This window comes from Labrus mixtus, chromosome 20 (genome assembly GCF_963584025.1).
Source record: "Labrus mixtus chromosome 20, fLabMix1.1, whole genome shotgun sequence".
Classification (NCBI taxonomy): Eukaryota; Metazoa; Chordata; class Actinopteri; order Labriformes; family Labridae; genus Labrus; species Labrus mixtus.
The window spans coordinates 21,870,950-21,891,312 of NC_083631.1; the positions used below are offsets into that span (position 1 = coordinate 21,870,950).

At 42.0% G+C, this 20,363-nt stretch overlaps 2 protein-coding genes across 2 annotated transcripts in view; one reads left to right on the forward strand and one right to left on the reverse strand.

The window, feature by feature from the left end:
- LOC132953912 (uncharacterized) overlaps positions 1 to 20,363 on the reverse strand; it is a 186,885-nt gene that overhangs the window by 82,977 nt on the left and 83,545 nt on the right. The window lies entirely within an intron of this gene.
- grin2ca (glutamate receptor, ionotropic, N-methyl D-aspartate 2Ca) overlaps positions 1 to 20,363 on the forward strand; it is a 69,397-nt gene that overhangs the window by 22,034 nt on the left and 27,000 nt on the right. The window contains exons 2-3 of the mRNA XM_061026719.1: positions 848 to 1,292; positions 15,512 to 16,113. Coding sequence (XP_060882702.1) covers positions 864 to 1,292; positions 15,512 to 16,113 — 1,031 coding nt within the window. The 5' untranslated portion in view covers positions 848 to 863. The remainder of the gene's footprint in view (positions 1 to 847; positions 1,293 to 15,511; positions 16,114 to 20,363) is intronic.

Sequence of the window (20,363 nt, forward strand, 5' to 3'; positions counted from 1 at the left end):
TCATCACCGAGCTCTGCCATGAAGTTTCTCCTCCATTACCTTCCACGGGGCAGAAAGCAAAGCAATTAGGGGTTTTTGGAGGAAATTAAGATAGTTTGGCTGGGAGGTACTGGTTGTTTGTCTATTAGCAATGCAAAGCAGCCCAAAGAGCTTTGATTCTCTTCAAAGGCTGACTTTTCAGATTTCAAATGCCTTTGTGAATACAGACTTTGCTGTTGTTATAATTGAAATGTCAAAACCAGAAAATGAACAATTTCCCAAATGGCTTTCAATTCATTACAATAATAAGACTCTGCATGTCAGTTATTTGTAGCCAGAAACCATGCATGCAGAACCTTTGTCAGATTATGTTGGAATGCTTTGGGCCACTGGAAAAAAAAAAAAATAAGCAACAGCATCAAAAGTAATGTCACGAGAGGAAAATTACAAATCCTCTTGTTCTCCATTTGTTGCATTAAACACTGGATACCATCTGTTGGGTTTGGACCGCTGAATACGACAGCAGCAGGGTGGCAGCTGCCACCCTAAGACGTAACAGCCTGGCCACAGCCTCATGTAGCACGCTGACACACTCTAAAAATACAACTCTGGCCTCCGTTAATGGGCTCTTACGCTGTCTTAGTTATGGCAGACAGACCGGCACACTGAGCAGAGATAAAGCTAAAACGTCATTAATCAAAATAAGCCAACTCTAAACAAAAGGCAGTTTGGTAGCTCGCCCCAACTGGGATTACGAAGTATTATCACAACATTTCAGAGAAAAAAGACACAACTGAACCCGTGTATCGAATATGTCAATGCCCACTTCTGACCCCTCTCTCCCTTCTTGCCCGCCATCTTCCTGCAGGCAGTAGGTGACTGAGATGGGCGTTCGTCTAGGCTGTATGAGCGACTCCCCGTGGTGGCCGCCGCCGCTGCTGCTGCTGCTCTTCTGCACCCTCCCCGGCTGTTTGGGAAGGCCGTTTGTGAATCCGATGCCCTCTGTGAACGTGGCGGTGGTGTTCAGCGGCTCGGCCTACCAGACGGAGATTAAGGGGAGGTTAAGCCGGGAGAACTTCATGGACCTGCCTCTGGAGGTGAACCCCATCACAGTGCTGGTCAACAACACCAACCCGCGGGCGCTGCTGACCCGCATCTGCGACACCCTCTCCACCAACCGCGTCCATGGGGTGGTGTTCGAGGACAACGTCGGCTCGGAGGCCGTGGCACAGATCTTGGACTTTATTTCCACTCAGACAGCTGTACCCATAGTTGGCATCAGTGGAGGATCTGCTGTCGTCCTGCCGTACAAGGTCAGTGTGGGGACAGGGTCGGGGAGGGGTGGTACAGAGCTGGGTGGGGATTAAGACACTAATTGTTGAACTCTCATTGGGGAATTTAATTGCATGCTGTCCCCACTATGTCGAATGCATTAACGTTCGAAGGGGAATCTTGATTCGACCAAATCTGGGCCTTCTTTTTACACATTTAGGGACCAAGTACAAAAAGCTTTGGAATTGCACAAGTATATTTTTCTCAATTCCCGGCTGCGTAACTGGCTGTAATGATACTCATCAGATCAAATGCGCCCAAGTAATGTCCACTAAAACTGCATGATTTTCCACTCAGATTGATATTCTATGGGTCTCACAACATTTGAAGTGATCACCGCATAGACTTCTGTGTATAAAAAAGAGATTTGAGTTTGAACCAGAAGCATTTATCTCAATCTCAGATTCCACCAAACTTCATGGGTAAACTTCAAACTTCATTCTAAGCCACCATAGATCTAAATTACCCTTTTATTCCTGTCTTTGGCAATAAAACTGCTTTCTAAGCGTTGAGGTGGTAGAGAAGGTCTAATGGTAAAACTGATCATAACAACTTAGAGGACAGAAATCAGAGACTCACTTAATGCTCGCCTGAACAGATCTTCAGGTCATTTTCACTGATATCATTCATAGTCTGCTTCTCACTGCAGCTACGCAGAAAGCTTTATACAGTAATGAACACAAGAAATGACAGTATGAATACAGATTATCGGTCGTTAACCGCTGCAGCAGAGATGCCACAAGCTAGAGTGAACCTTTCGGCTGTAAATCACGCGTAATTTCCTAATGTTATAGGCTAAATGACAGACTCGCATTCATGCGCTGAAAGGGGCAAGCCAAAAGCATTTCATCTTTTCTCCCTGTCATCCTCGTTTCTAACTGCTATAAATTCAGAGTTTTTAGGAGACAGAGGCAGGAGACTGCGGATAGATCAATCTCAGAGCTTTGGGAGAAACCTGCAGAGTATTGTGTCATACAAACAGAAACACTAATAAATCACACATCAGTGATGGAGCCGGTCCCACAGTTTTTTTTTTATTCAGACCTTTCATTTAAATCAGGATGTTCCGACAATCTCTCTGCAGAACGGCTATCATCAGGGAATCCACGATGAGACAGCAGCATCTTCAAAGACTCCAACCACCTCTAGCTCAGGTTTTCACAACCAAAACTCTCTGGCAGGAGGCGGAGAAGTTAACAAACAGAACCATGAGACAGAGAGACTACTTTTTGTCCTCAGGCTATCATGAAAGAATGGAACAGATCTAATCGTTTGTTGGTAAAATTGAAGCTTTTACGTACCTTATTTGAGAAACTTATGGCTGACATCAAATCTTTACTTAGAAGTGAAAGCAGCGTTGAAAGGAAGAACTTGCATATACACAGTAGAAGTACTTCTGATTGGCAGTTAAGTACCTGTGTGTGCACTATGATCACTCCATTACTTTTGCATTTTTGCAGTTAGAGTGAAATGTTCTGATTTATTTTTCGAACTACATTGTAGTCCATGATGCAGGGGTGTGTCCAGAGGGGTAGTCTGGGGTGAAGGGCACCCCATGAAATCTTGTTCTTGTTTTTTTTATGTCGGGATCACTCGTGTTTATTGTTCATTGGGAAGTGGAACAACTTAGTGACTTGAAACTGGAAGGAGATTGGTGTAACACTGAGCAGAAACAATAAACAAAAGATGATCTTTATATTGTGACAGCTAAATCCAAAATGACGGAAGGACCTTTATTGATTTTAGCCCTACCTACACATAGACTAACAGGTTCAGTACAGAAAAACACAACATAGCAGTTAGATTGTCTTTAAGATATTCCGTTAAACTGTTCAAGCTGAGTCTGAGAGATTAATCCCATAAAGCAAAAGAATAAATTATTCTAATCAGTAATTCTAGTATTTGAAGATTGATTTTGGGAGCAGTCAAAAATCACACGGAGAAACATGCACTGCAATTTGAGTTGCAATTACATTAGCCGTAATGAGCAATAAAGGACAGGGACAATCTGTCACGATAAATTGACAAAATGATTTATTAATTTCTGAGATGGCAATTTGATCATGAAGGAATTACAGCAGCATGAAGTAAAAGAGACACAAAAATCATTCAGGGAACTTTGTCAAGGTCAAACTGGAAAGCTAAATGCCTCAACTTCACTGATGCAGTAAACTCAGGTTTAAGTTTGTCACTGTTTAATGGTGCCACATGTGTTTGACATAATTCATAGGGAAATGTTATTCACAATCCTAATGGTGTTTTAAAAGATTTTAACTTTTAACTCTCTTTTAGTTATGATTTTGTTTGAGAACCACTCGTGTTTCAATGCTTTACCAAAAAATACACACAGTGATGCAGCATTACCTCTCAGCTCAAGAGATGCTTGTGACACATAAAAGCCATCAAACTGCTTTTAGAGGTGAAGCTGTAAGATTTAGCTGCAAAGATCCGTCTGTGAAAGCATCACCATTTACTACAAAAGGATCAGCCACAGAGACCCACTGTAATCCGTTTAGGATGGCTTTTTATTTCTGACATTTAAGCGCACACTGCAAAAGAAGAAAAACAACTGGGCATCAAAAAACTACAGTACCTTTAGAAAATGTATTCCTTCTTTCAATCCATGACCATTTTGATCATATATAATAATTTTTCACACGGTACAAGTTATTTGAAGAAATTGTAAAAATTGAGAGAAGTTAATGTCGAGATTAAAATTATATGTTTATGAATTAGATTTACAACTCTTTTTGGTTGTAAATGTTATAAATTTTGATCTTTTTACTTCTAGAGAAAGTCCCTATTCCAAGCCTTTTGGATTTAATATATATTACAGGACGTACAGAAATAAATAAGAGTGAAGAAACTTTCATTTGATATGGATGTGTCTGAAATGAAGTATAAAGTATCATCAGCAAAGAAAGACACATCTGAATATGCAGTTGATGAGGATCAGATGGAGGTCCAAGAATAGACCCCTGTGGGACACCTCAAAAACACACATCAGATGTCCATTTAAGTACCTTTAAAAGAAAATAGTTTCTGAGAATAATGATAATGAATCATTTGCAATGCATGATGAAATTCACTTTCACCTACAGCGACGTAAAAGTGTGTATGCTTTAAGATAATACACTAAAGTGAGCTATAGTCACACATGAACAAACAGTAGGATCGTATGCCCCTGAAAATGTGTGAGTCACACATGTCCCTCACAGCTGGAGACACTTCTAGAATAGAAGATGGGACAGAGTCTGACACTATAATGACAGTTATGGACAGACAAATTGATGCTACATGTTATTGGACATAGTCACAGTATCATCAAACGAGTGGTGAATAACGTACTGGGTGAACATTTGAGCCGTGTGCGTTCATACATATAATTTATTTTTGTGCATGTGTGAAAACATCATTGGTCCATAAGAGAACACTTTGTGAAAAACAATGAAACAGTAGTTAAACTCTGATTAATGTCCTTGGTTCATATGATGTGGAGCCAGTTCTCCTGTCAACTGCATCCATTTCAGAAAACATGTTGGGTGATATTACCATCAGCATGGCTTCTCAGGGGTAATAAAAAAGATGTCATTTAGCAGTTAATGCCTCCCGCTGCTCATTTGCACCCTGACTATTGGAACGTGAGGACAGTAACAGCAACTCAATCATAATAAATCTCCCAAACACATGTAGTAAGAGGAGAGCGTAATTATAAAGGCTGACAGCTGTTAAAATGAATAACTGCTTTTCATCAGTAATTAGCCAGTGAATGAAGTAAAGACCATTAATATATGCTATGAAGTGATCGCATTAAAAGTGCCTTATAGGACAGTGAGAGCATGCATAATTAATATAGGCGGTCCCAGTTGGAAACCAACCGTAATCCTCTACTACCCACTGAGGTACAAGGTCTCTGATGGACACCTCATCTCCCTGCCTCACATGATAATTACTTCTATTACATATTGCAATCTATAATATATAGGGCTGCTGTGCGCTCAATGCTCCTGTGTGCTTTAACATGTTTTGTCCCTTTAGCAATTAATTATTACAGATTTAGATTGATGATGCCCATTTTCAAAACATCAGGACAGTCACTGGTCCCTGTTCTGCTCTAGAATCGAATTACAAAAGCTCAAAACTTGTTTGAAAGTCGCGTTTTTATGCCAGTTAAATGTCACGCTACTGTTGCAAGGAAGTTCTGTTGATCTGTTTTCAATCAATCAATCATTATTTGTATAGCGCCAATTCCTAACAAGTGTTATCTCAGGACGCTTTACAAAAGAGCATATGGGATAATATGCAGGAAGGATTTCTCCTTTGTATTCCTCGTGTTCCCGTTGTCCACACTTCCTTGGTTCTGAGATGGAGGTCGATGCAGGCCGTGCATGAATGTGGATGGCGGTGGTTGTGGGGACGACACAGTCTGATGGTGGTTGCTGGGCGTCTGGCGGTGGTTGTAGGGACAAGACAGTCCGATTGTGGTGGCTGGGCGTCAGGGACGTCGGGTGGTAGTAGTGTTAGATCAGCTGGTTTTACTCGACTGCCACTTCAAACTACTTGAAGTCAACCAGTGATGAGTTGGACGTCAATTAAGCTGGGAACAATACTAGAAATTCTCTAAAGGACAACAAATACCAGCTTCACGTTTTATCTGTAGAGTAAGGAGGCAATAGTCACCAGTTCATCACGTCTAACTGTATCTAACAAGTCTACTGAAAAGAGTGTAAAGGGTGCCAACACAAGAACATCATCAAGAAGGTCTATCTTCAAGACCTTCAGTAACTTCAGAATTTCAGTTTAAAGAAAGCATTCAGATCAACATACAACATAGCCTTGGAACAATTGATATATTGTGCAGGATTGGTGCATATGCAGATGCAGAAGGGTTGCCATTTGCAGGCTGTTGGAAGTAAAGAGAAGAGTGTCAGCACATCTGCTTTGCATCCAAGGACAACTAAATCTCACAGAGGGAGCAAGAGAAGTAGCATTTTACCTCTGGGATCGGTCCGTTCCAGAGCGATTGGAACTTTTTGCAAAATCCAGATGGCATAAGGCCCGACAGCGACAAGCCAGTGGTGACACGTATCATTCCATCACTGCTTCAAAATCAGATCACAACTACGGGTTTGAAACATTAAAAAGACTTTATCCTGTTTGGATAACACCAGTAGTCACCCATCGTAAATGTTGTACGCCCTTTATTAATATTTAAGAGCTGTAGAGGTATTAACGTGCACACGACAGCTCTTTACCTCGTACACAGAGCTGAATTTAGTCCAACCCTCTCAAAGTCTTCTCAATAATCCGGAGCACCACCCGTCGATTGATTTATAGGACGCTGTCAGAGGTAGTCAACAAGGCATTGGAGCTCATTCATTTTTCATACATATCACTGGGAGCCGAGTGATCTTTCTGGAAGTGACAGCCCAGAACAAGGTGATAAACCAATTCCTGTACAAATGACATTTTAGTTTATTGATTGAGAGGAGAGGTGCCTTTTATCTTCTTTCTTTAAAATTGAAAAATGAATAGAATAAAAGTGAAAGATCTGGCAGTGAAGGAATTAATGTTACGATAATAACTAGGGATATTAATCAAAGTTCAGTCTTCTTATTCGTGCATATTTAGTTAGAACGCACTCAAGCTAGCAGCCATATATCTACTTCAGGTGGAGAAGAAATGAAAGCCCCGTACTACACTATTTCCCGCGGATCAATCAGTTCCCATTGGCCTGGTCAATGTGCAAACTCTGGGTAGATCAATAGTTCCAATTATGGCTGACACAAATGACTGAAGTGTTTGTGTAGCACTAAAGAAAGCTGGACCTGCACCTGGTTAAAGGCTTTAAAAAAAATGCTTCTTTGCCAGTACATAAAAGCGCAGAGTCCTCTGTCAAAATGGGCCATTTGTCAGTGCTTTCCAGAAGAATACATGATTCATGAGCATTTCCTCTACAATTAGCAAACCATTTGGCAAGGTTCAGGCGATCTTAAAACACTGGGGAAAGATTGGGGAGATAGTGGGCTCACATTTTACCAAGCTTGAAACCAATCTCATGAGCTATTCCTCTGGGGGCATTGGCCGAGTTTTAGAGGCTTCCTGTTTAGTTTGTGGAGTGATAAAGGAGTTCAAGCCCAGATTTATGTTTCAGAGCGTTGCTTTTGTTTACAGACTGACTTGAAACTTAAAATGAAAGTAGAAAGTGGATGTTGAAATGACCTTTAAGAGTAGATTCCAAGCTGCATTTGTATGCAGGTATTTGTTTGTATGTATAGTGTATCATATAGCTATGCTAAATCATTGTTGGATAGCTAGTGATGACAATGGGAAAGTAAAGTATCATAACCTTATAAGGCCAAGGATTACCTCTATAAAGATATATAGGTATATAAAAAAGCTATTGGGTATGACTTCCAACAAAAGAGGCATCCGGTGATGTCCTTCAAGAGTATTTTGACACCCAAGGGGGTAAGTATACTTTCTTAATCCTACTACAGACATAAAGTATCATAAGTTTCCCCTCATTATGCATTTAGCTCAAAACCCTGTCTAAAAATCCAAGGCATCTGTTGAAGCATTCATTGTGAGGTAGGACAGATCACATCCTGGGAGCACCGGAGCTGTAAGCGAGCAAAGAATCTGAGTGTGACACGAGCAAGCCCTGATTGTCTGAGCAGGAACATGAGCCTGGGGCTTTTTCTCAGAACTACATCTTCTTCTTTTTTTTTATCCTGTTTTCTTTTCACAAACCTGAACTCACTTGTCTCTTTACCTGCAGCTCCTGCTGCATTTTAAAACCACTGGCACAGTTACAGTGTAGTCTGTCTAGACTGAGACAGGGAAAGTGCAGTCACACAGAGCAGCCTAAGGGGAGAGAGACAAGACAGCTAGCATATTCATACGCTGTCTAACTTATACAACGGAGAAGTGAGGTTGGGCGAAACTCTTCTTCTGCCTGGGAAACAGTTGTCCTGTATACTGCACCATTTAGTGTGCCCAGTTATATTTCCATTTTTAAAAAGACCTTCAAGCCATACCACCACTAAAGGTGTCGTTCCCATGGTAGGCAACACTTAATCATATACCAACTCTTGAATCCTGGACAAATAATAGAACATAGATGATGTCGACCAATAAACGTCCCATACAACTAGAAAGAGGTCAACATTGACTTTAGGTTTCACACAGGACTGATGTAAAATCTGGGATCTTTCTTTGCAACTTCCATCACCTCTGAACACTGTCCCAAATTATCTTTTGCACTCTTTATACTTCACCTGACGTCAGATTGTTTTTAACAGCAGTGGAGTTATTTTTTGTATTTGTTGTAATAAGCTGTAGCCATACTAGGTAGTGTTGTGGTACTCGAAATCGGTCTTGGTATAAAGACCGGCCTCAAGACCACTTTTTGAAGGTCTTGGTCTAGTCTCAGAATCTAAATCATTTGTACTCCGTTCTGTATCAGTCTCAGACTGGACGGACTCTTAAACAGATTTGAAATCGGTCAAGACCACCACTGATCAGCTACCTTTCCAAGTCATTACAGTAGTAAGAAGGAAAACGTCTCTTTCTAAGAGAACAAAAAACTTCAATTTATCCTTGATTTGATTTTTTTCTCCCCGGTTACAGACGTTTTGCCAAATGCAGGAAGCGTGCACATTCACACTCTTGTACTCTCTTATACTCTATACCCTATCCTTTACTCTTGTTGTGTTATAGTGGAAAATGTCCAGGGAGCTACAATATGTGTCTGTTCTCGGTTACCGTGCAGGATCTGCTTGTGACGTCAGCAGCACAGGAAGGTGGTGCCAGGGCATTTCCTGCTGCGTGGCGGAGGCAAACATATGTCGCAGCAAAGAGCCGTGGCCAGAAGTGACTCCTCATGAAGCAAAAAAAAAAAAAAATTAGAGGCTGCAGTTCAGTCGTCTGACCGATGGCCATGTATATCAATTTGTGCTCCAAAATCTTCAGGGCTACTTTAACTCCACTGTCAGAACACGTTTACTGCAAATCATAATATTATATTGGCTTCATTTCCTTTGAGCCAAGTGACTTCATCTCCTGTTTCCTTTTTGATTTTTGGATGCACTCCATATCCATATCCATCAAGAGGCGATGACGCACCTGAGTCATTGAGATAACCTTCAGCTTTTACAGAAAGTCTGTTTTAGAGAAGGTGAAGACGGCTCGTTCCTATGCTCTCTAAATGAAAACAAGTGTTGGTTTCGGTGTCATGGCCGCAGCTCTGATATAAACAGCTGTGGTTTAGAGATAATCACTGCTTTACACTCTCATCTAACTCAGACCAGTTTCAAAGCATCTAAAAATCTAATCTTCTGGCTGCAGAGCATTCAGTCACCACAAGGTTTGAACAGCCAACATTTTTTTTCAGAAAACGTAAAAAAGGGGGGGGGGAGTTAACTGTGCGGACTAACGCAGCGTTTCTGCGTTTGTTTGTAAAGCAGTGTGAGGTCTGTATATTTTACCCTTGTGGATATAATCTCAGCCTTGAGAAGCTAAGCTTTCCACTCAATGGCTGTAATCTTCTTTGGGACTGTAGACTATTACTGTGAGCTTCTGTGGACAACGCTGTGCGACGACGGCTTACTGCCTGATAGAGTCATGGTCCCATTTCAAACGCCCCAGGTTATAATCTAACATGCATTATTTATAGTATTGGGCAAAATGATCATTTTTTATTGTCAGCTGATGGAGATTTGTCATCCAGCGGAGATTTCGCCAATCTCTTTTTCTATCACTGTTGTCCTGTTCTGCATCTACGTCATCTTTCAGAGGATTTAGAGGATTTCTCTCTCTGTCCCTCTCTCTTTGTTATGCTCCTGGAATATCTGGAATATCAGTATTTATGTGACTGAATGTCCATAAATAAACTTTTCCAAGTGATGTATTTTATTTAGACAAATTAGATGTATTTCTCAAAACATTCAACATGTATGCTTTAAGTATATATCTCAATATTTAAGGTGTATTATAGGGACCTGTTTGTTAAAGGAGCAGTATGTAACTCTGACACCTAGTGTTTAAAATGGGTACTGCAGTCCAGATTCAAAACATTGTAGAGAGCTGTCTGCCCCGCCCCCTCCTCTCTAGAGTTGATGCTCACGCAGGTCACCATGTGGTGGACTCTGAAGCTTCAGTGTTTATCCAGCTCTGCATGGGTCTGTAAACCTTTCTGTGTTCTAACCTCTCTCCATTTTTCAAAAAGCATCTCCAATATTGATCCTAGTTTGAGCACGTTTCTGCTCGTGGAGCTTATTAGAAACATGCAGAGGCTTTTTAGGTCGGGTACAATCACTTCTATCTGAACCACTTCTCTCGCCCGCTTCCGTCGCTGCAACACCTGTTGGTTTGCCGTTTGCCTGGCAAACCGAGGGGTGAGGGGAAAACGGCCATGTGGGGGTGCCTTAAAACCACTTACCTTCTCTGGTCGAAACAAATACAGACAACTCTGCAAACCAAATTACGTTGTTTACCCACCTACAATTTTGAATATATTGTGCTAAATTTAGACTGTTTTCTTAGTCTTATCAGTTGTTATGAACAGATTAGGGAGGACGTGCAATGCAGCCATGGAAGAGACTCAGACTTTACATCATCTTTAGGAGGCGGTTTGGATTGGGGTATAAACATGTTTGCCTTTAGATGCTGCCTGCATTTGGCTCCTAGAGAGGACGGAAGGTTGGTGGAAGGTTCATTTTACATTCAGTGTAACCAACTGTGACTGTTGGTTTGACTCCATTTCCCCTGCAAGCATATGCCTTGGCCCGTACTGTACACGCTCTGCACACTGACTTCAGGCTTTGAGCTGCAGCCGAGCCTGTGGTAATGCCCCAGGCTCATTTGGACCGCACGATAGTGTGCCCTCTACTAATTGAGCTGTTGAGATTGGAGTTTGCGAGCGGCTTTACTCCGACTATACCCTCAGGCTATCCCGCATACAAACACATAAAACACACACCTGCACATACACACTCTGACGCCTCGGCACCTGTTGGGGAATGAAGCGATTGAGAGTCGTTGCAGATGCGGGGAGGCAGCAGCACGAGCAGGAATAAGGGCAATAACTCTGACAGATTAGCTGTGGGACAGTGAGGGGAAGGAGAAAATGAGTAGATTTACACCGTCTTCACGAGCTCCTCCGTGACTAACCTGCATAAGATCCCTGCACACAGTGTGGATGTATGCATGCAGCCGCCCGGGCCTCCACTGCAGTCCAATCCATCTAAGTCCATGGTCTGTCCCTTACACTGAGCTCACAATGATTTCTAGTAAAGATGTAGATAACTGAACGTCATTAATATGAATATAAGGCAGCTTTTGTAAGATGAGGCATTAAAAATAAATGACACGAGCTCTGGGTTTTAATTGAATGAGTAAGAAATGAAAAATGGTAGTGTCGCTGATCTTTGTCTCAGTTACACTATTTAAAGCAATTTTTATTTTTATTTTAAGAAAACTTTAAAGCTGGAGTCATCGGTTTTTTTTGCCACAGAAAACTTTAGCTTAACAGTCAACAGTCAACTCCCTGGTCACTAACCCAGCGAAGACCAAGACATAACCGAGACCAGAGGGCTACGAGACCAAGACAAGACCAAGACATTTAAGGATTGTGACCGAGTCAAGGCCAAGACCATAATTATCAATGAAAAATCATCATCTTGTGTTTAGAAAACGTGTCACTCACTTGGACCGTAACACGCCCACGCCCAGTCTGAGACCGAGTAAAAAAAAATTTCCAATTCCGAGACAAGACCGGTCTTCAGACCAAGACTGAGTTTGAGTACTACAACACTATATTTACATACAAAACATTCTGGCTTGGACTGTAAAGACTCTATGCTTAGAGTTTAAAGAACCCACCTGGGATTGACACCACAAAAAGCAAAAAATAATGAGGAAGACAGCTTTGCAGCATTTCTTTCTCGTACCTTAAAGTCTTTATTTGTGATTTTTCACACTTAAATATAATATAAATCAAGTATATCCTCTAAAAATAACTCTGTGAGTCATGACTGTCTACAATGGGTGTAACACCCGAGTCCCACTGTCTGTGATGTTTTCAGAGTTTTCAGAGTCCTATCTTCACTTTGTTTACATCGCCCGGACGGCCGGCTGACTCCTCCCCTCGTGTATAAAAGTTGTTTAATTGAGGGACTAGAGAAAAGAAGAATAACATACTGTACTCACTGCTTAACTGTGTTTCTAGATCACGCTCATTTCAGGTAAATTTACATGCAGTGTGAAGATACGAGCATAATAAAGATCGCTAGCATTAGCATGCTAACACAACAATGCACCGTGAGTTGTTTTGGTTTCATGCTGGTGCTCAAGGGCGACATCTGCTGGATCAAAAAAATACCTGCATATAAAGGGTTAATAAATGGTTGGATGTATTTAAAACTAGGCCTTGAAAAAAAAGCTCTGTTACTGTACATAGCTCCAACCCTGTGTGGGGATTCAAGAAAAGGTCTGAGAAAACAAGAGCAGTGACAAGTGAAACAAGGCTACAGAAAGAAAGAGAATGTTTTCCGGGGGCGTGAGCACGGTTACAGTCGGAGGCACAAAGTCAGAGGATTTAGCCGTGACGTCTGAAATCGTAAGATGCTCATACATCACAAGAGCGCTGAACTTCTCTCAAGGACAGCAAGGGAGACAGGCGGAATAAGATCACAGGCGTGTTTGCTGTCTCACGATACCTGACCCCCCCCCCCCTCCAATCCTCCGCTCAGAGGGGCCCACAGCTCGGCGTGGTAGAGCTTTTTCCTCCAGAGAGGGAGAGGGTCAGGAGGGGGCCGACTACCCATCAGCCTGACAGAGGGAGAGAGAGAGAGAGAGAGAGCTTTACCAACGCCGCAGTCAAAGCAAATACTTTGCAGGACAGAATTTTAAGACGGCGGTTAAAAGATGAACATCGTCAGAGAACAATAAACCTTATTTACAAATCACAATGGAATTACTTCAAACAGTCCCTCGCATTGACGCCCGCCCCTCCTACAAATGATTCCCCGTTAATGAACATGTTTGTTTTGCAGAAAGACGAGGCAGAGTAATTGAAGTCTGCTGAAGAATAAATAATCTCTGACAAAAAAAACAATATGTGAACGAGCATCACTCCATCATGTTAATTATGATCGCCTGGAATAAATGCAGTGAAGACAGACAGATGACGGTTTAGACAACTTCAAACAGAATCTGTCTGTCTTGTAGTTTGGCTCTTGTTTCTTAGAAGCATCCTGTTAAAAAAGGGTTTAGAAATGATAGAAAGCTAAGTGCTCATTGAACACGGTGGTGCAGTTGTTAGCGCTGTTGCCTCACAGTCAGAAGGTTCCTGGTTTGAATCCCGAATCTGTGTGGAGTTTGCATGTTCTCCCCGTGCATGCAAGGGTTCTCCGGGTACTCCGGCTTCCTCCCAAAGTCCAAAGACATGCTCGTTAGGTTAACTGCTGACTATAAAATTGCCTTTAGGTGTGAATGTGAGTGTGTCTGTTTGTCTGTCTCTATATAATAATAATAATAATAATAATAATAATAATCATCATCATCATCATCATCATCATCATCATCATCTTTATTCATAGAGCACAAGTTACAAAGTGCTTTACAAGGACAGCAAATATAAAAACAGGCAGGTCATAGAATAATAAACAAGGCAAGATTAAGGAATAAAAATCACTTTAAAATATAAAATCCATTTTAAAAGAACTGTAAAATACATACAGTTCTTTTAAAGGAATTCTAAAAAAGTGAAAATAGTAACAATTTCAAATCAACAAAAAACAGGAAAGGCTCGCCGGAAAAAGTTTGACTTAAAAGAGGTGACTGATTCTGCCGACCTGATCTCCTCGGGCAGGTCGTTCCATAGTCTTGGAGCCCTCACGGAAAATGCTCTATCCCCTTTTGTTTTCTATGTCAGCCCTGTGATTGGCTGGCGTACAGCCCAGGGTGTAACCCCGCCTCTCGCCCAATGACAGCTGGGATCTGCTTCAGCGCCCCCGCCGACCCCGAACGGAAAAAGCAGTAAAGATAATGGATGGATGGAAGACTTAAATGTACAACAGAATTCTATTAAATGTTTACATTAAAAATCCAAAAAACAGATTTAACCTATATTGTATTTTTTTTGTTACATTACCTCAAATATTTCCAACAGCGATCAAAGACAGAGAATTTCCGTAATTTTATAGCTGTAACTGGATGTATCTTGTGCTGGCGGTGACCATGATAGACACAACATGTTTATTGTTGCCGTGGGAACACAGGATGTTACATCAAAGAACGTCGCGTACAGAATCAGGAATTTGCTATTGAAGCTGCCGTACTGTATCTAACTTGTGGGAGAATACGTTTAAGATTGGATTGTGTGTTGTGAAATTATTTTTCAGATTCTCTATCGCTTCTCAAAAACGCTGTACAGAAATTAGATATATAGTTGATGGTTCACTTTCAGCATAGTTTGGCACTGTGTGCATTTGACACTGTTTCTTATCTGGAACCTGTCAGGCACTTTGGACCCAATCCATGATGTCACAGCAGGCGTTTGTGTGGAGAACTTAACAGAAGGTGCTGATTTCCAAACACAACCTTAAACTTCACCTTCAAGTGTGAAAGACTGCTCAACATCATTTCACTGAAAATCTCAAGGGAAAAGAAATTCACAACCGCAAGATACTACAAAGACCGGTTCCCCCCTCTCCATCTTTATTTAAAAAAAATAAAAACAGTAAAACAGAAAAGCCCTCGCCCGTTCTTCTCCTCAAGGTCGTCTTATTTGCAGAAAGAAACGCTGGCCACACTGATAGTGCCATCCCTCTGCATTTGCGAGTACGGATGACGGGCCAGTGTTTGCGCTGCAAAAGTAAGACGTGCAAGTTTATGTGATGAATGAGTGCTCGGCCCCCCCGGAGAAGCAAAAAGCAAGCAGGAACACTTAGCTACTGTCAGACTCACCTGGAGGGGTAACTCTCCTCTCGACGAGGGATTTATCCTCGTTTTAATAATGTCTGTGTGTGACCTTAAAAGATATAAAGAGGGTTCCCCCAGAGTTCAATCTGCACATTAAACAAATTTAATTAAGACGTGTTAATTTGCTTGTTAGTCCAGAGCAGAGAGCGTGCAGCGAGTTAACCAACCATAAAGGTTTTCATGCACATATCGATGTTTTTTTATTATCCTCCAGGGTGAAGGCTCCAACTTCCTGCAGCTGGGCTCCTCCATCGAGCAGCAGATCAACGGCATGTTCAAGGTGATGGAGGAGTACAACTGGGACAGCTTCGTGGTCATAACCAGCCTCTACCCGGGGTATGAAACCTACGTGGAATATATCAAGTCCTTCACGGACACCAGCTACTTCATGTGGGAGCTCCAGGACGTTCTGACCTTCGACATGTCCGCCGACGGCATGAACGACATCCGGGCGCGTCGGCTGCTCCAGCAGATCGACGCCCAGGTGCTGTTGGTCTACTGTTCCCACGAGGAGGCCCAGTACCTGTTCAGCATGGCGGCGGACTCCGGATTAGTGGGGCCGGGCTACATCTGGATTATCCCCAGCCTGGCGGTGGGGAACCCCGACATGCCGCCGCCCGACAGCTTCCCCGTGGGGCTGATCAGCATCATCACAGACCGCTGGAGGATGAGTCTGAGGAAGAGGGTGCGGGACGGGGTGGCCATCGTGGTGAAAGGGGTGCAGAGTTTCCGGAAACAGAGAGGCTTCGTTCCCGAGGGCCACAGTGACTGTCACAACCCCGCCAGGCCCGTCTCTACTAACGACACTCTGTTCAGGTGAGAAACAAAGTCTGAGAGAATAGAGAACAAACCACATGACGTATTTTTGTAGGCCAACCCGGAAGTAGCGTCGCCATGGGGTCTTACGAGAATTCCCCTATGGGATGTTTTCATTGGATTTTGGATCATTGCAGAAAATAATCTCTGTGTCAAACACACGTTTCTGAAGCGTAGGCGTTTTGTTCAGCAGGATAATCTTCACAGATGAACGCCATTTTTATGATGTTTGAAGCGTTAATGCGGCCGACAGAAGTAAAAAGCTAACGTTATGCTACAAGCTAACTACACCACGGTCGGATGATTGTGACATCACCAATGTTATGCTTCAGACGATCTCCGATAAACTAATCCACGTAGTTTAATAAATAGTTTACTAACATAATATTCACCTTAACCTAAAGATTAAACCTACAGGAGACATCTCCGACTAGTGAGAGAGTTCCCGCCCTCTGTGTCCGGCGTGATGACGTTTAATGTCCCCGACAACCACTGTAGTCACATTTAGCCGCTTGTTAGCAACCGCCTTTTTAAAGACGCGTAAAAACGTCAAAATTCACAAGTGGGGGTATTACCTAACGTAGTTTATGTGGTCTAACAAAACACCAACATCTCTTCAGCTCGTGTTAACCACAGACCTTATTTCAGGAGTCTAACCACAAACACATTCAAAATCAACATTGACTTTTAGACGTTAGACCCCATGGCGCTCAAATGCTAACTTACTTCCGGGTTTTAGGACTCATTCCTGTGGCGCTCTTTAAGGTGTTTATATATGAAGCAGTCTTAAAATTAGGTCTTTAATTTAGCTAATGTTTGAAAGAGCCATGCCTTCATTTGAAACTGTCCCAGAGGCTTCAATGATCAGACCACCCTCTTCATTTTCGCTATATATTCATCTTACGTCTACAAAACTCCGGCACCACAGCCCCTTAATTAAAAAAAGATGTTAATTTAAATGATCAGGATTATGATCAGCCTTAGGGAACTAACAGCATACCAGTTTTAGTTGTCCAGCATGTAAACACTAAGCGCAGATGGAAATGAGTTCTGAAATGCTGCCGTAATTAATTGTATGCATTTATTCAGGGATTTACGTTGCATCACTAAAATGGAAAGCGATAAAATGCCGTTAATTCTTGTCTTGATGAACAAGTTCCTGTGTTTGTTGGCAGGTTTTGCTCACTTGTTTCTTGTATTTAAACATGCAAAAGGCTCACAGAAGGAGCCCTGAGGAGCTATTGAATCATTCTCTGAGTGCAAAGACTTCACTCGCGTTCATAAAAAACGGCCACCAGGGCCTCCGTAAGAAAATGTTAATAAATGATAAGAGTGAGTTACAGAGTGAAGGCGTCCCCCCATGGAAATAACTCTGCAGATGCATGCTGATAATGGTGCTAATGAATGAAAATGGAGTATGGACCCCTGTAGCTTGAGACCATCTCATGTATATTTGATGTTGTCTCATTAGTTGTATTAAACGAGACACAGTGGATACTTCTTCAGTCGAGATCGAACCCCTGAGAATTGTGAAAATGCTCTTGAAGCGACGGTTAATGTAGCCAAGCAAGACGAGTTAAATCCAACTAAAGGACAAATTTTTAATCATAAATAATCAAGTCCTCATACCCAGGGGCAAGTCCAGACTTTGTTGACTGGGGTGGAACCAGCCTTAACAAAGAAGCCAATCACAGTTGAGGATTTTTGGGTGGTAACAGTTGGTTTACTTTTATTGGGCACATTTGTCCCAAAGGCTTTATTTTTGTTGAGGTCTGAGCAGGGGCACATTTGGGTGGAATGGGCCCCTCTTGAAATCTGATTGGCCACTCCTGGCCACGCCCCTGCTAATCCCTCAACAAGAATAAAGCCTTTGGGACAAACGCGCCCAATGAAAGTAAATTACTAAAAGTGTTTGTTATTGAAACTTTAGAAATCAATCAGAACTTTTTGTACAGGGTCAATTCATAACCGATGTTATCTCAAGACACTTTATTAAATTACTTACAGAGACCCGACATTGTTCCACTTTGAGCAAAGCCCTCGCTTCTTGGCAAAGGAGCAGTTGCAAGAAAAACTTCCTTTAACAGGAACAGAAAACCCGGACCAGAGCCAGCCATCTGCTGTGACTGTGTTTGTGCTTTAAAGGTGGGACAGTGAGTAATGCAGATAGAAAGAGATAAATAGAGACAAACAGCCCAACAACAAGAAGAACAACGAGTAAAACAGATTTATGGCTACAGTACCAGTAATAGAGGCAGAGGTATGTATTAGCAGATTTTGCCGCCAACTGGCCCAAATTGTTTTTTTCTAACTTTCTAACAACATTTCCAAAAGGATCCCAATGAGCAGCTGTTCTTTCACGCTACCAAACGTTATGGATAAAACCAGCTATTTTACATTGCACTTAAATGTCCAACACTGGCTCTTTCTGTTAATTTGTATGAATCATTGTGAGAAAATCACAATATTGTTTTGGATGAAAACCACAGTGAGACGAACGAGCCAACAAACAGAATGGGACAGGATCCTTTGTTCTAGGAGGTAAAAATGTCTTCTTTTTTTTTTTTGGCCAATGGAGTGTGGCAGCTTTAAAGACAGCAAACCAACAGCTGTTTATGGTTGTAAAAGAAGCAGCACCTTCGCATAAAACTAAAAGGTCTATCTGAGCAGCAGTTTATAAGTTATATACGGTCACACTCTTGGCATCACATCTTTTAATGGATGTACTTGATTGGGGGGAATTCCCCCAAAGGACTACATCGCAGCCGTTACAGCAGTTTTTAAGAAAAAGTTTTACTTGACAAAATAATGACTTTAAAGGAACAATACGTAACTCTTCCATCTTGAAATAGTAGTTTTAAAGGTCCATTTATCGGCACAATAACTTTCATCAGTAAGAATGGCGTCTCTTCCATGTCCATGGCGCGGCCCAATCGCCTGTTTACTGCAGTGTTCAACTTTGGCAGCAGGCCAAATGCGTTCGGCTTTACAGTACGGCACTAGTTCACACACAAGCCCTCAGTTATAAAAAGAAGCTAGTTAGCACGTTTCTGTTTCTGTACTGTTTGACATAACGGCTAAGAGGAAGAGGACGGTGATGGATAAAGCCAAGAAGACAAAAAGAGAGAGAGACAGAGCAAGAAGCAGAGTGTACATCACTGAAGATATTATTCAGATTTAAACAAAACGTTAGCCTGTATCGTCATCCATGTCATTGTTGTCTCATGTTCAGCAGCTTTACCGAGTGCATAAAGTCATCTAACCCAAGTTACATCTCAGGCTTGCACACAAAAACATCAATAAATCATCCTTACACCGATTACCTATCTCAACTAGTGTGTAATAACTTGCCGTCTCCAATGTAGCCATTTAGCAACGGCCTACATATATCATGGCACCAGTTGAATACACTTCCAAATGCTCCACATGCTAACAGTTTGCAAACAAAAAAAACAGGCTGAAGATTCTTGCAGAGTCATGTTTGCACAAAATCTGGTAAATGTTCTGCACCTTGCAGTCACATGGTTAGTTGGCTTTCTCGCAATGTTTTTGCCAGTTATGCACCCTCTGCACCCACGTCTGCAACAGTGCCGTTGCACTCAGAGACCTTTGATCGGCGCCAAAGCACACCAAACCAAATTCCTACATATTGTTGCTTCAATTAGTCAATCCGCAGTTTCTCCCATCAATGTGAAGTTTTGTACACTCATCGCACAGAAATACTGAACATGCTATCAGGTGTCAGGAAAAGTAATCACATATTGAAGCAAGTATTTTACCACCCGATGCACTCGCATTTTTCCATTAAGATTTGTGGGCACAGCTATCCCTGCTCTGTACAAAGCAGGTATCAAAGTGTTGTCTTTAATTACTGATAAATCACAAAGATGCAGAGATGGCTCGTCGTTCCCGGCAAAAAAAAGAGTGGCTAACAGTTGATTATTTATTCATGACTTCCCATCTGTTTGGTGTTGTGAGGAACATTTTACGGCAACCTGTCACTCCATTCCAAACTGTGCCCTATACCCACTGCCATCCATCCATCCATCTCCTCCCCCTCCTCTGCTCAGCATCCATATCTCTTGCAGACTGTCAGGGAGCAAGTAGAGGGGCGGGGCTTCTCCTCATTTTAAACCGTGCCCAATAGAGCAATCCAGTGCCACAGAACATCGAGCAAATCCTGTTATTTTTTTGGTTTTATTTCAATTTAGCAAAGAGAAGACCCCCCCAAAAAAAGAGGGTTCAGCGTC